This window comes from Loxodonta africana, chromosome 13 (genome assembly GCF_030014295.1).
Source record: "Loxodonta africana isolate mLoxAfr1 chromosome 13, mLoxAfr1.hap2, whole genome shotgun sequence".
In the NCBI taxonomy this organism is placed as follows: Eukaryota; Metazoa; Chordata; class Mammalia; order Proboscidea; family Elephantidae; genus Loxodonta; species Loxodonta africana.
This window is the reverse complement of record NC_087354.1, coordinates 40,395,321-40,410,736: the sequence shown is the minus strand read 5'-3', so window position 1 is coordinate 40,410,736 and position 15,416 is coordinate 40,395,321. Positions and strand designations below refer to the sequence as shown.

General features: G+C 55.0%; 1 protein-coding gene across 1 annotated transcript in view; it reads right to left on the bottom strand.

Annotated features, from left to right (window-relative positions):
* Positions 1 to 8,936: 8,936 nt before the first annotated feature.
* LOC135233036 (collagen, type I, alpha 1a-like) overlaps positions 8,937 to 15,416 on the bottom strand; it is a 126,488-nt gene continuing 120,008 nt past the window's right edge. Inside the window, exon 17 of the mRNA XM_064296144.1 lies at positions 8,937 to 9,532. Within this exon, the coding sequence (XP_064152214.1) occupies positions 8,937 to 9,532 (596 nt within the window). The remainder of the gene's footprint in view (positions 9,533 to 15,416) is intronic.

Below are 15,416 nucleotides of genomic sequence, written 5' to 3'. Positions count from 1 at the left end.
GGCCCGGTGCACTCGCCTGCCCCACCCCACCCCACCCCACAGAGCTTATTTTCCTATCCCCAGCAGAGCGACTCGACCAAGGCTTTGAGTAGCCTGCCGAGTGTCCACAATGTTTTTATTTATGGATCCTTTTATTTTTCAAAATACTCATGACTGCTTTTTCTGGGCTCTGCACTGGGCGAGGGGTTGGGGTACTGGGAGGCATCGTAGGGGTGTCTCTGGGCTCAAGGAGGTCTCATTGGGGGAGGCAGCAATATGTCCTCCAAAGAGCCCAAGGCAGGGACTCTGGCGAGCTGAGTTCTAGTCCTACCCAGCCATTAACATTCTGTATGACCTTCTGTAGCTCCCATCCCTCTCTGGGCCTCAGAGTGGCCCTCTGGACAGACACTGAGGATGGTGGCCTGGAGAACGTCTAGTTTTCTCTCTGGCCTCAGAATTGTGTGACTCTGATCCTTGACAATGGTCAGTGTCCAAGCAGGGCAATTGAGAGGGGACATTCTGGTTGGGGATGGGGAACTGTGGGGGTGGGGGGTGGTTCTTAGGGGAGGGACCAAAGAATAAGTGGAGGTGGTGTGTAGGGGAGGGCCTTCCTGGTGGAGATAACCAGGGGAGTAAAGGCACGCAGGTGGGGCCACAGCGTGCAGGGACAGGGAACTGGGGGAAACTCAGGTGGCAGGAGCCTGAGGTGCAGGAGGCTGGGTAAATAGCTGGGGTCAGATGGTAGGCAGCTTGGAGGGGACACAGGCTTTGTCCTGAGGGTGATGGGCTAGATAAGACTGGTGTTGTTAGTGTTTCAGTGTTTGGGGCAGTGAGACACGTTTGGACAGGAGGGGCAGAACCTAGGGAGGAGGCGAAGGGACTGGAGCAGGACCTGGTCTCTGGAAGGGGGTCTGCACGTCACGTGCTGTCTTTGGAAAGTCGCTTGTGTGTTGCCTGGCTCGGTGGCTTAGCCTGACAGTTTCGTGGACTAGCCAGGAGGGGGCAGCATTTCCCCACTTGTCAAGTTCAAATCTTCCAGCAACCCCCACACCCAGTCTCCCTCCAGGTTCCAAGCTTTTGGGCAGACAGACACCTGCTCTCCTGCAGGTCTGGGGTCGGGGTGGGCGAGGTTGGGGGGGGTCTCTGGGGAGGCTGGATCTCCATGGCTGGAATTTGTGCTTTCTTAACTCTTGGCATCCGTATCCCCAGTTCCAGGCTCCCCCCACCCCTGGTCCCAGCCCTTCTCCAAGTTCCCCCCGGGCCACAGGTAGATGGGGAGGGTTCTACCTGACCTGGCCGCCTGAGGAAGATGGGGAAGGGGGACAGCAGCTGAGGACCGATCTGAGGCTGGGACGGAGAAGGGAAACAAGGAGGGAGAGGGGAGAAGAGGGGACTAGAAGAGCCCAGAGGCCCCACGGCTCAGGCAGAGGCACTTTCTTCCCCAGCCACTGCCCCAAGAATGAGGAGAGACAAGAAGGAATGGCCACTCAGAACTAAAACGGTGTCTAACGGCTCATTGTTATGAATTTGCTTAATATTCAGGTTTTAATTGAAATTGAAGATTGATGATTTGACTTTGGGCAGAAAGGAGCAGAGAATATCTTTGGAATATTAGAACAACAACAAAGTATTTTAAAAAAGGGGTCTTATAGTAAATTCCAATACCTGATTCTGAGCCCGGAATCCCTCCGCCACCCCACCCTGCCCCCCCCACCCAGGCCTTGGCTACTGTGTCTGTCCTATTCTCCCCACTCCTCAACAAGGCTGGCCCAGGCCAGGCAGGCTCTCCAGAGAGTGAGTGAGCTTGGGGATTCATCTGTCTTGCAGCAGATTAGAAAGATGTCATTTTGCCGACAATGCCATTTATCACAGCGGCTGCAAAAATTAGTGACGCTTGGGCTGAAAGTGTTGGGTGGGGGTGGGGGCTGGCAGGCAGTAGCAACCAATGCTTACCCATGTCACCAGATCAGGGAGAGGCATTCTTGGCCCAGTCCCAAGGTTCTCCACTGAAAAGATGAGAAAACGGAGGCCCAGACTCTGGAAATAACTTTGGCCATTGTCATATGATAAATTAATTGCCTGTTTCTAAATAAAGGTCCAAGCTCAGTCTGACCAGGGTCAAGGCTTAGTCTGTGACCAGGGTCAGGGCTCAGTCTGTGACCAGGGTTGGGGCTCAGTATATGACCAGGGTCAGGAGTCAGTATGTGACCAGCATCAGGGCTCAGGATGTGATCAGGGTCAGGGCTCAGCATGGGTCAGGGCTCAGTCTATGATCAGGGTCAGGGCTCAGTCTGGGTTGAGACCCTCAACCAACATGAGGACTAAATCTTAATTTTCTCCAAGGCTCCGTTTGGGACAGACCCTCAGCCTGGCCCCAGCTGCCACCAGATGTGAGCAGGGCCTGGCAACTATTCTTGGAGCTAGAAGTAACCCTTGGGGTAAGTTTGTGGTCCCCGTCATTCTTTGTGTTCCCAAGGGAAGGCTGGAGGATTCAGGATGAATCTTCGGGGGATGAAGATGTTCCGATGAGAGACGGCCCCTCCAAGAAGGGAATATGGCCTCCAGGGACGATGGATAGGGTCTCCCTTGTGCCTGAGCCTGTAAAATGACAGGGTCATCTAGCCTGGGATCAACCTTTTGAGAGAGCAGCCCCTGTTACTTGGCCTTGCCTCCCCTGTGATGCTGCCTGTGGACAGGAGATCTGCAGAAGGTCAAAGGAGGATGGCTTCCCAGGCCTGGTTGAGGTATTGACCTGGCCCTTGTGAACAATTCATGAGGTCCAAGCTTGACCTGGCAGGAAGCCCTGGTCTGATCCTTGCAGGGCTTAAACCTATGCCCTCAGGTAATTAGGCCCTGCAGCCTGGCACTTGGTCACATGGATATGACAAACACTTGCTGAGTGCTTGCCCTATGCCAGGCTGTGGCCGGTCCCAGGCAAGGAGTCAGGGCAGAGACTCAGCCCTGGCCTCCAGGAGCTCAGAGTGGCTGGGTGGAAGGGCAGGAAACAACTCTCTCCAACCACAAGCAGACGTTGGAGGTCAGATGAGTCTTGGGGCATGGCCGGTGCCCACACGGAGCTCTCTTCTTCTCAATGGGCCACTGGAGAGCTCTGGCCTCCAGGCTGGGCCACCGCAGCCAGGGTTTGATGGTAAAAGTGCAGTCACACGACTCCCCTGGACACTGGAAGTGGGGCTGGTCTCTGCAGTCCTGTTCTTCTGGACAGACCCATGTTCCCCACCTGAAGGTCAATCATTGCTGTGGGTCCCAGTGGCGGGGAGTGGAGAGACTGAGGCTGGAGCTGCCTCCTGTCGGCCCTGGGCAGGAACAAAAGAGGGGCCCTACCTGCCTGTGCCCAGGCACACATGGACATGTCATACACAAGCATATAGATAGGGGCTGTACATAAGCATAGACCCCTCACACACTTCCCTTATTTACCCTACATACACATGGAGACAAGACACACACACAGAAACAGACACTACACCTTACTCTACACACACACACTTGATGCTATGCACATAGAGACTCAAATACGTGCTTCATACAATGTTGTTGTTAGGTGCTGACAAGTCAGTTCTGACTCATAGCAACGCTACGTACAACAGAACAAAATACTGCCCTGTCCTGCGCCATCCTCATAATCGTTGCTATGCTTAAGCCCATTGTTGCGGTCACTGTTTCAATCCATCTCTTCTTGGATGCACAAACTGTACACTACATGCGCACACACCCACACCCACACACACCTACACACACTCCCACTTTCTCCCAGGCACCTGCTTACCTCATGCACATCCCCATGTCCACCCAGGCCCCCCATAGCCTCTACTGCCCTGAGAAATGTACAAGCGGTGAAAACATCCCCCCTCCCAGGAGTTCAGAGTACAGTGGGAAGGATGGTCCGGAGGGTCTCACGAAGGAGCTGGGGAGTGATTTGCACCCTAGCCCTTGGGTCAGAGGAGCCGATGGCTGGCTCTGAGCCCTCCAGTCTGAGGTCCCACCTCTGGGCATGAGGAGCTTCATTGAGAGGGTGTTAGCTACCCCCCACCCCCAGCACTCAGAGATCCCAAGGACAGGAGGGCTAGCATAGGAGGTTCGACCCAGCTTTCCTGTTGGGGGCACATCTCCCTTAATTCCTAGTAGGAGTCAGAAGGGCCAGCTCCATGCTCGCTCACCGAGGGTGGAGAGTCCGCCCTCTCCGCTCCCCCTCCAGTTCCGGCCTCTCCTGTTCCTTTCCCTTTCTAGGTGTCCTCCCATCTGGCTTTTCTCTCCCTCTAGGTCTTTCTCCCCACCTCTAGCTCACCCCTTTCTCTCGCCCTCTTGCTCTCTGTATCCCTCTGCCCTGTTTATCCTCTAGAATAAAGATCGACATTTGCAATTACCCCCCAAGTAACAGAGCTTTACATGGAGGCTCAGAAGAGAGGAAGATTGTGTGTGTGTGTGCATGGGCGTGTGTGTGTGTGCGTGCGCTTGCTTGTGTGTGGGCCTATGGGTGGGCGTGGAGGGGGTGGGGGGCACCCACGGCCCCACTGTCCTTTGTTTGCTCTTCCTGGGAGATTGTGAGCACGTTTCCCTTCAGGGGAGGAAGGGAGACAAAAGAGAAAAATAAAAAACTGTCATCATCCTTGTCTTGTAAACACAGAGTGGAGTGCTGAGCCGGGGCTCAGCAGGAAAGAGGGACTGAGGTAGAGGCAGGGACAGAGGAAGGGGGGCTGAGAGAGAGGGGAGTGAGAATCAGCCAGAGAGGAGAGAGGCGGGTGGGGAGAAAAGGTGAACAGGGGCACTATCTCAAGGCCTGGGGTGGGTTTTGGTACCAGGCAGGGTGACAAGGGGAGGAGAAAAACAGTTGAGCTTAGGCCTCTGGGTTGATCCAGGGGCATGCAAGGGTTTGAGGAGGGAGACCCTTATGCCAAGTTCCAGCAGGATCCCGAGACCTTATTCTCTGAGCACCTCCCTGTGCCAGGCTCTGAGGACACCAGGGTCAGACAGAGATGGTCTCTGCTCTCATGGGACATAAAATCCACCAAACACAAAGCGTAGCTGGTGTGTTCAGCACTTGCCGGGCCTTACATGAGCTGAGGATCAGAAAGGGTGGGTGACCTGCCTAGTGACACACAGCTAGGGAAGAGATTCCAGCCCAGGTCTGTCTGACTCCAGTCCTCATTTTACACAGCCTCCACTATGGGTACTGGGCCAGGGAAAGAGGGTTGGAGTCTTGGCTCTGCCACACCTAGTTGTGTGACCTTAAACGAGTCCTCCCTTCTCTGGGCTCAATTTCCCCATCTGAAAAGCGGGGAGAATCAGGGATGGATTATCCAATAAGCAAGGTATGCACGGGCTTGCTTGTGCTTACTTATTAATCCGTAGTGCACAATTTCGGTTGCTTTTCACCACATCTTTGTGAATGAACCCATGAGAAATTATGCAGTACAGATTAGTAAGTAAACACAATTAAGCCTGCACATACCTTGCTTACTGTAAGCCCGGGTGTATCTTGCTTACTGGTTAATTTGTCCCTGGGGAGAATGCTGGCTGCTATGCAGGGCTGTGGGAGAGCTAAGTGTCTGGATGTGGGTAGTCATCCAGCTCTGGTCCCCTGGTGAGTGGGCTGTGGGTATGGGGCAGCAAAACCCACTGGTGGTTAAGGAAGGACTGGCCAGCAGTTGCTGCAGCCTCAGAAGACAGAAAATGGCTGGACCCCTGATTTGCTCCCTGCTGCTGCCCAGTGGCAAAAGTTGGGTACTGCAGGGGATGGATCTTCCCAGACCCTCAGCTTGCACAAAGGTCAGAGCTAGAAGGCGCCTCACAGAGGCCTAACTGAGGTATTTCAGGTAGGGCACATGCCTGGGCACCGCTTGAGGAGGGATGCTAATGAGGAGTTTCTATTGGCCAGCTGTGAGAGATCGTTCTGCAATTTAAAATTAATTGCCATAGGCCCTATTTTCTGTAGATAGGCCCCTGACCTGTTTTGTAGATGCCCAGACAGGAGGGGTACTTTCTCCCAGGTCACCCAGGGCAGCAGCGTGGACTAGGACTGAGACTGTCTTTCAGGCAAGGGGGATTCTTTGCCCACCCCCCATCTGTGGTGCCCAGCGGGGAGGTGGAGCTCTGCCTCCCCTGCTTGAAGCCATCTCCTCCAGGGAGCCTCCTAGAGTCTCTCTCAACAGGAAATGGCCTCAGTCTTGCCCTGCAGCCCATCCATGACCTCTCCTTGCCCCTCCTGCCTGCCCTGAACTTGACAACCCCACCCCATCAGCAAACCAGGCAGAGATGTCCCTTGAGACATTGGATATAGTTAAAGACCATCTTCACCACTTAGGAAATATCTACCAGGGCCTGGCCTTGTGCTGGAGTTTTATCTTACCCCATTTGAACCTCTTAAGAACCCCAAGAGGCTGGGATTATTTTTTGCACCCCATTTTCCAGGTGAAGAAATTGAAGCACAGCGAAGTTGTGACTTTTTGATACAAAGCGGTGGAGCAGGGATTCAAACGCAGGCCTATCCTCTCCATTCTCTGAAGAAGGGCTCTCATTTGAGGGCCTGTGTTTGGAGTGAAAACTAACCCCCTTGGCCACAGGACAATGATAGCTGTGAGCAGACACTGAAATTAGTCCAGGGGTGAACTCTGGTCTCAGCCTCACCACTGTGCTGCTGTGTGACTTTGGGCAAGGCCCACCCCTCTCTGGGCCTCGGGTTCCTCATCTGTGAAATGTGTGTGCATGTGCGTGTGTGTTCTGGACAATCTCGGAGCCCCATTCTGGCTCTGGAATTTGGCATGTCCAACCTTGGGCAGCTCTCAGTGCTTGGGACCTTGGTCAGATTGGTTTTAAAGGGCCTTGAGAAGGGGTGAGAAAATGGCAGGTCTGGGTGGCAGAGCTCCTGCCAGGGAGCTGGGCCCCTCAGGTGCATCTCCTGCCTGTGTGTGATCTGTGAGGGTTTGGGAGCATCATGGGAGGTGTGGGCTGTGAACAGAGAGGGTCTGGATCTGGGACAGGTATGGGCCTGGAGCCTTTTCCTCTGCTGCCTGCCACAGAGGGTGTGTTTTTCTTGGCAGGAAACGGACTCATCAATCAGCAGCAATGGGGGGCTGACAGGTGGCCACTCCCCACCGGGCTTGCAGCAGCCTCATAAATCCCACTCCAGGGCTGGGCTGTAAATTCTTGTGATTCACACCTGGCCTCTTGGAGGACAGAGACGTTTGGGGCTGGGGACAGGCTGCCCTCCCCTGGAAAGAACAGGCAGTACTATGGAGTGGCCTATTTGCCGGCCCTGTGGGTCGCAGGTGGCCCCTCCCTAGGCTCCCTGGGAGATGCTGCTAAAGGCAGCCTGCACTGCTGAGCCCCCAGGCCGCCTCAGGCCCAGCCTGAACCTTCTCAGCCCAGACCTAGCTCCCTCTGTGCTCGGCTTGGGCCATTCCTGTGCTCTGGCCCCAGCTGGCCTGAGACACCTCATGGGTCACATGTGTCTCTTGAGGGGCCATGCCCAGAAAGGGCCGTCCCTCCTACCTCACAGCTCCTTCTGCCCTCCACACACCATTTGATCTTGGTGGTCACGAGGACAAGGTGGGCACAAGCCCAGTCTCTGCATTTCTCACACAGGCGTTCTGGGGCCCTGAACCCACTGCCCCTTGGGGAAGAGATGGGTCTCTGAGACCCTCTGCCCGGGACTCCAGTCATTTGTCAACTTCCATCAAGGCTGCTGTCATACTCAGATGCCAGCTGTATTTTTGCTTACTTAACATTTTTCTTTAAACTGTCTCACATTTTAAATTTAAATGTGTTTTAGCTTTGTCTTAAAAAAAAAAAAAGCAATAGGATGTGCTAATTACATACATACACATACACCTATATATATACCTGGAAACCCTGGTGGTGTAGTGGTTAAGAGCTACAGCTGCTAGTCAAAAGGTCAGCAGTTTGGATCCACCAGGTGCTCCTTAGAAATCCTATGGGGCAGTTCTACTCTGACCTTTAGGGTCGCTATGAGTCAGAATCAACTCAATGGCAATGGGTTTAGTTTTGGTTTTATGTATATACACATATACTCTCCCTCCCCCATGTGTATTTTGTTGTTGCCGTCGAGTCGGCTCTGACTCATGGCGACTTTACCTATAACAGAATGAAACGTTGCCCGGTCCTGTGTCATGCTCGTGATTGTGGGTACGTTTGAGTCCATTGTTGTGGCTCTTGTGTCAATGCACCCCAGGGCTTTTCCTTGTTTCACTGACCCTCTACTTTAACAAACATGATGTCCTTTTGTTTTCCTGATAACATGTTCAAAGCCTTCTTTGATATACACATGCATACACACACACACACACACGAAAGTATATACATGACAATGAATGCATAGTTAAAACAGCAGATGCCCACCTCATGCTGTCGAAATCATCTTGTGTATCACTAGTGGTGCACACACCGTCCTTTGATAAAAGTGTCTCTGGTCCTCCTCTCCTATTTTATAAACAAGGAAATTGAGGCCCAGAGAGGTGAAGGGCCTGGCCCAAGGTCACACAGGGCTGGGATCAGCGTTCAGCCTGTCTGACTGCCAGTCCAGCGCTTATTTTACCTACGCACGCTCATTGTTTGTGGAGAGGCTGGTCCAGGTGTGTAGGCTTCCTTCCCCAGAAGCATATTTGGATTCCACAGAGGCCTTCTGGAGACTGTGCTTTAATAAAAAGAAATAAATAAGAGGAGTGAATTTAATGGAGGAATTTCTGGCAGCCGACTGACAGGTAGGGGGGCAGACATCCTGGGTCTCCTGGTGGGACTAGCCCAGTGGCGTCACTAGGATTGGCGTCAACCAGTGCGGTAACTCTCAGTGTCACCCGCCATGGCCCTCCTCCCACCAGACCATACAGGAATAATAAATTTAAGCCATTCGTAGACGGCCCGCTTCCGGGTCGGGGCTTCCTATGTAGCGGAGGCGCTCCCTCCCTTTGACCTATTCAAAGTCAGCCCTCAACACAGGTGTTTGTCTTGCGCGTTCGCAATCTGCGCGTCTCTCTCGCTCTCCTTCCCCTGGGGGCCACCGCCGCCTCCCTTCGCCCCGCGCCCCCTGCCCTGCGTGCGTCGGAGCGGTGGCGGGTCTCTCGCGCGCCAGGCGGCTCGCGGTCAGGAAGCGCGCGTCCGGGCCGGGGGCTCCAGGGTCGGCCGAGAGCGCGTGTCCGCGGAGCAGGAGCGCGCCGGCCGATTCGCGCGGGGCGGGACGAGAGGCGTCCCCCACTGCGATCCCTCCTCTCCCCGCATCCTGCCGTGGCCGCCCTGCCACCGGCTGGGATGGAGGTGCAGAAGAGCTGGCGTGGACGACTAAAACCGCCGCCGAGGGGCGGCCCGCGGCCCCTTTCCCAGGGGGCGTCACGGGCTGGGGGGCGTGGGGGAACGCGGATACCGCGCGCGTGCGCAGACGACGCCGTCCGCGGGCCTGCGCCCTCTCCCCAGAGGCGCCTGGCAGGGGGCTTCCCTCCTGGCGCCGACCTTGAGCCCTTCACCTTTCCCCGAGGGCTGGGTTGACCAGCCTGTTTCTGCTGCTGGTCGCAGTGGGCTGAATCTTGGGGGGAGGAAATGAGTGTGAGGTGCAGGCGGTTTAAATAATAAATTTAAATAATGTAAGTTTAAATAGCACATAATAAGCATTTTATAGACAGTCATTTTGGTGTCACCCCCTCTGACAGTGTCACCCGGTGGGCGCCGCACCCCCGCGTCCCCCTAGTGACGCCACTGGGCTAGTCTCTGGCCCCAGTTCTGCTTTCTCTTCTTCTTGGTGCCCGTGGCTTCTGCAGAGGCTCAGGATGGGGAAGGGGTGGGGAAAGGGGTCCCAGGGGAGGGAGAGAGCAGGGCTCCAGCAGCAGCCCTTCCCTGGGGAGCTGCTTACTGAGGCGATAATTAGCGGCACTGGCTCCCAGGCCGGCAAGAAGCTGGCCTCATTAGCGAGTTCCTTCCCCTGCACCACTACCACCTTCCTACCTCCAGGCTCCTGCCGCCTGTGCTATCACCACCTCCACCTTGTCACCCCAGAAACAGCAGCACAGTGGCCCTCTTGGTGACGAGGCTGCTGGTTCCCAGAGCAGCCAGGAAGGAGATGAGAGCCCAGGGCATCCATGCAAACACACGGGCACAGAGCACACGGCACACCCACACACCCACACATAGATGTGCTCATACACATGTACATGCATACTGTGTTGTTAGAGGTGCAGGCACACAGACAGGTGTATGCACACACACACGTGCAAAACACAGGGACATACACGTCTACAGCCAAACACAGACTTGCACAGTAAGACACGTACTACCCAGACACTCTGTACAAACACATAGATTCAATACAGAGACGTGTATGCATGCAGGTGGGCTTCAATGTGAAGACACGCATTGCGCACATGGAGGCACCCATGTTGAATGGAGGCACCCATGTTGAATGGAGACACCAAAAGACACAAACATCCAGGTGTGTGTCTCCAGACTCAGCAGGGCATGCAGAATTGTACCCAGACATGCCCACGTCGGTGAACCTGTGTGCCAGACATGGGGAAACATGCAGAAGCACATGGGGTGGCCTGTGGGCATGGCATTTTGTGGGCACGGGACACTTCCATGCACACATGTGCACACGGACCACACAGCCTTATTTCTTTCTTGGAATCTAACAAGGCTGGTGGTGCAGGGACCGGTTAATTCCCGGGGGCAGTGAGGAGACAGGAGCTGAGGAGGGCACATTTAATTAATTCTTGGGGTTCCTGAGAGAAAGAAAGAAGCGGGGGGGGGGAGACAGAGAGAAGGAGAGAAGAAGGAGCAGCAGGAGGGGCGAAAGGAGGGGGGACCAGCAGGTGGGGGGCAGCGAGGAGGCTGAGGTTTCCATCAGGACCAGGGGCATTAACCCTTTGGGCTCAGGGCAGGCCCAGGGATTTCATCACTCAGCCCCAATTTAGAACCAGATGGGCCCTTCAAGTTCAAGTAGTTGGGCTAGTGCAGAACTCTTCTTGTCAGGGTCCCTTCTGCACAGGTCTGGGGTGAGGAGCTCACCCTCTCTTTCACTCACTTCCACTGCATGAGAATCTGCTCCCTGGAACCCCCCACCCTTTGTCCTACTATTGCTGTCTGGGGCTGTGGGTGGTGTCTTCTTACAGGCTGGGGTTGGGGAGATAAGACTGCCCAAGGAGGCCCTCCCAGACACCAGGACAGTACCCCGACCCCTGCTCTGGGGCCTGGCCCCAAGACAAAGTCAGGGAGACAGGGGTGGATAAGATCAGGGGCTCAAAGAGAGAAAGGATGTGACCGTAGTGAGAGGTGAGATGGAAGAGGAGGTGGGAGTGAGACAAAGAGATATAAGGACAGAGATGAGAGAGACAGAGAGAGACTGAGGGAGAGACAGAGAGACAGACACAGAGGAATCTAGAGACAGAGACTAAGGCCGAGCAAAAGAGATGCAGAGAAAGATCCAGAAATTGAAGAAACAGGGAGACAAAGAGAAACTGAGAAAAAAAAAAAAAGAAGCAAGAGACAGCATTATAGAGAGGAGGCAACAGAAGCTGCCCTGCCACTTCTGGTCAGGGGGCGTCACCCCACAAGGAGCATAGGTGGAAAGAAGGGGTTGCAGTAGGGAGGAGCCCTGGCCTAGAGACGATGCTGGGTGACACTGTGCAGGCTACCTAACCTCTCCAAGCCTCGGCTGTTGCGTTTGTAAAGCGGGGTGCAGACCTGCCTCTGAGGGGGCCCTCAGGCTCCAATGGGAAGCTGCCCTGGCCCCTTCCTTCCCTCTCCTGCCCCGAGTCACAGGTTCCTGAAGATGGGGGTGCGGGGCTTGCCAGGGGCTGGAGCCCCCTGTGGAAGGCCCTGAGCTGGGGAGCCAGGTGGAAAAAGGAATGCCCTGCAGGGCCAGCGTAATGTGCTGCAGCCACGCAGCGCCGAGGGATGGAGCGTTTGGCCTGAATACTGAAAATGCATAAATATCCATTTTCAGGCACCAAGGCGGATATAAATACGGAGGGGGGTGTGTGCAGCCCTCAGCAGTAATTTACCGGCTCTGCTGCCCCGGGTCGCATGGGCACTTACACTCAGCCAGCTGTCAGAAGCTGTTTCAAGAAGGCTTTATGACCAATGGCTGCCACCTGGGTCCCTCTTCCTGGAGAAGTGGTTCCTGGGGGATTGGCTGCCTGGGATGGGGGTGGAGCAAGGCGGGGAGTGGTCACTCTGGAGAGGCTCTGTCTCAGGCCTTTGGGGGCCTCTCCAACCTTCCCCTCCTTTACTGCCTCCTTGAGCAGGAGGGAGGGAACTGTGTCTGCCTCAGGTCCGGGGGTGTCCAGCCCTGGTGCACTTTGATACAATCTGAGGAGCTCCGAACCGGTTCATGGGAGCATCCAGACCGGGAAACAGAAGAGAAGCCGCCCTGGGTCCTGTCCTTGGGTGCTCACACATGGGGAAACTGAGGCTCAGAAAGGGAGTTCACATGGCCACTTGTGGCCTTTAAGTGTCTTGACACGTGGCCAGGGCTCAGCCTGGGAGTTTCCGCAGCAGTGTCTTCACATAGGACTGGGAAGTGGAGGCTGTGGCAGTGAGTGGCAGGCAGCTCTCTGGCACCCCCCAAGAGGGGACACAGGCCCTGTCCTGTGCTGGCTTCACAGGCCTGCCCACTTGTCTGAGGGATGTGCCCACTCTCCTGTAGGCAGGCAAGTGGAGGCTCTGAGACAACCTCTGTCTCTGCTCCCAGAGCTGGAGGGTGGACTCAGGGCACCCTGATTCCTGCATCTGAACACACTGAGAGATGTCTTTTCGTTTGGGCTGGGACACAGGGCCCGGGGCTGTGTTCAGTGGCCCATCTTCCACAGCAGAGAAGCCACTAACCTCCATGGGAGGGCACTCAATACTGTGGCCCTTCTGGGGTCCCCGTGCCTTGTCCTTCCAGAAGGGATGAGGTTGGGCTCCCTTGCCCCGACCAAGAGCCCACGTGGGACGAGAGGGAGCTGGCCAGTCACCCCCTGCCTGGGCTGCATGGCGGAGATGTGTATGGAGATGCAGGCATTGAACTGGCATTATAAACGTGCCAGGCAGAATGCCCCAAGGCCTTGGCGCAGAGCAGGGCTTGGGGTGAGGTGGGATTGGGCGAGTGGATGGGTCTTTATCACCTTCTTCATTGTCATCTCAGAGGGTGGCATCTCCACAGTGGGTTACACAGTTTCCAGCTACCTGACCTCCAGCCCCATCCTGCCAGAAACCCCGACAGGCTTACAGGATATCCAGGCATTCCAATAGAGAGCTGAAGGCTAACCACCTGGCCAGTGTCAACTTTGGCTGGCTACTGTCACATTAGCCAGAAAGAGTGAAATGCTCTGAAGATCTACTCTACTGCCACCAAGTTCTCTGTCCTGGCTCTGGTTCTAATGTGGGGTCCACACCAGGGTGAACTGGCTGGATTCATGTCTGGATTCTTTTTCTCTCTTTTTTAGATGGTTTACAGAACAAACTAGTTTCTCATTAAACAGTACGCATATTATTTTATGACATTGGTTAACAACCTCGCAACATGTCTACACTCACCCTTCTCAACCTTGGGTTCCCTATTACCAGCTTTCCTGTCCCCTCTTGCCTTCAAGCCCTTGCCCCTGGACTGTCGTGCCCCTTTAGTCTCGTTTTGTTTTATGGGCCTGTCCAATCTTTGGCTGAAGGGTGAGCCCCAGGAGTGACTTCATTACTGAGCTGAAAGGGTGTCCGGGGGCCACGGATTATTTTTCTGTTGGCTCTCAGCCCCACGATCACCCTTCTTTTTGCTGTTCTGAACCACCAAGATGGAAGCCTGCAACCATAATTTCCAGATTTCCTTGCTTTCTGCCTTCAATTGTTCCAATATGTGGTGCTGGCAGGTTGGGCTCCTGCAGGGCAGGGCCTCTTGGTGGTTCCAGCATCAGCGGTAGCATCTCCAGGAGCTGAGCAGTGTGTATAGGCTTGTGGGCTCCTCGGTTGTCCCTGGAGCTCTCCGCAGCCTCCTCAGAACAGCTCTGAAAGCCCCTGCCTCCTTGCTGCTTCCAGGAGAAGAGCCCCACCTTAGCCCCGCATCAGGATGCAGCAGGGAAAGCTCTTGTCCTTTCTGTGGGGGAAGGATCTTGCCTTGCCTGGTAGAGGCAATGGTCTCTCCTGAGTCAGATCTCTTTAGGGAACGTGGACATAGCCTGGTCTCCTGTCACAGCCGGAACAGAAGCCTCATCTCCAGTGTCTGCTCTCTGAAGTCTCCTTGTCTCTCTCTTCCCTCCTCATGGGGGTCTACTCCCCCATAACTCAGGTTTGTGCGTGGCCCCCATTATGGTCTCTACACCCTGGCTGCTCCAGATGCACGCTTTTTTGGCTTTGGCCTCTGCCGTGAACTAACTCCATCTCTTAGAAAGTTTTGGTTCAAGCTATCTGAGCCATTTTGACCAGGTCAGAGGCCAGTGAGCACCTATGGCTTGGCCTCTAGGGTCAAACATTTATGCCTGGTCTAGGGTGACCCAGAATGATCCAGGGGACTGGGGGTGGGGGAGTTCTCAAAGAGAGCAGGGGTTAGGGCAGGGTGGCCACAGCCACAAGACAAATTAGCGGCTGAGCTGGAATCAGCAGCCTCTCTGTTCCCTCCCTCAGAGACCACCCTCCCCCCTTGCCCCAGCAATACCTACTGTGTGCCAAGCACCGTGCTGGACATGATGGGGGAAACAGATGGACAGGACTCCATCCTTGTCCTGAGGAGTTAGAGTCTCATGGGGGAGACTGTGTGTCCACAAATAACTAAATATAAGGAGCTGTGGTGCACAGAGGAATGAGAACTTCACCCTGACTGAGGATCTGGAAGGGCTTCCTGGAGGAGGTGGCATTTGATCTGCGCCTCAAGGTGGGATTTTAACAGGCAGTTCTGGAGTCCATGGAAACATCCTGCTTAGAGGGTATAGCATGAACAAAGGCACAGCAAGGGGAGGAGTGCTGACTACTAACTAGCCTGACCTGGCTGATGAAAGCAATGAGAATTAACCCAAAAGTGGGCAGGGCCAACTCCTGGAAGCTGTGTGCTTTGGTAAGGTGAGGCTGCTATTGGGCAAGTGTGGGAACCTGGAAGGGTGTTGAGTGGGGAGCAGGCGAGTGGGTCCCAGAGAGAGAAGGAAGGCCCAAAGGGAGGTGGGTGGTAGGAGTGAGGGTGTCGGTAGGGGTCCCTTTGGCTAAGCTGCTCTGTTCGTCTGGGGTGTGGGGACAACGAGTCATCAGATAATCTCTCTGGGCCCCCAGGGCTGGCATTTAAAGCTGGGCTGACACACAGCCCTCTTCAACCCAACACCCCCCGGGGAACAGCCCCATGTCAGGGCTAAAATTAGTCTTGTGGCTGTGGGGGCAGCAGGAAAGACAGGCATGGGAATCACCCCCGCCTTTCCTTTCAGAAGTGGTGACAAGGACTGCCAAAAAGGAATGGGCCCAGG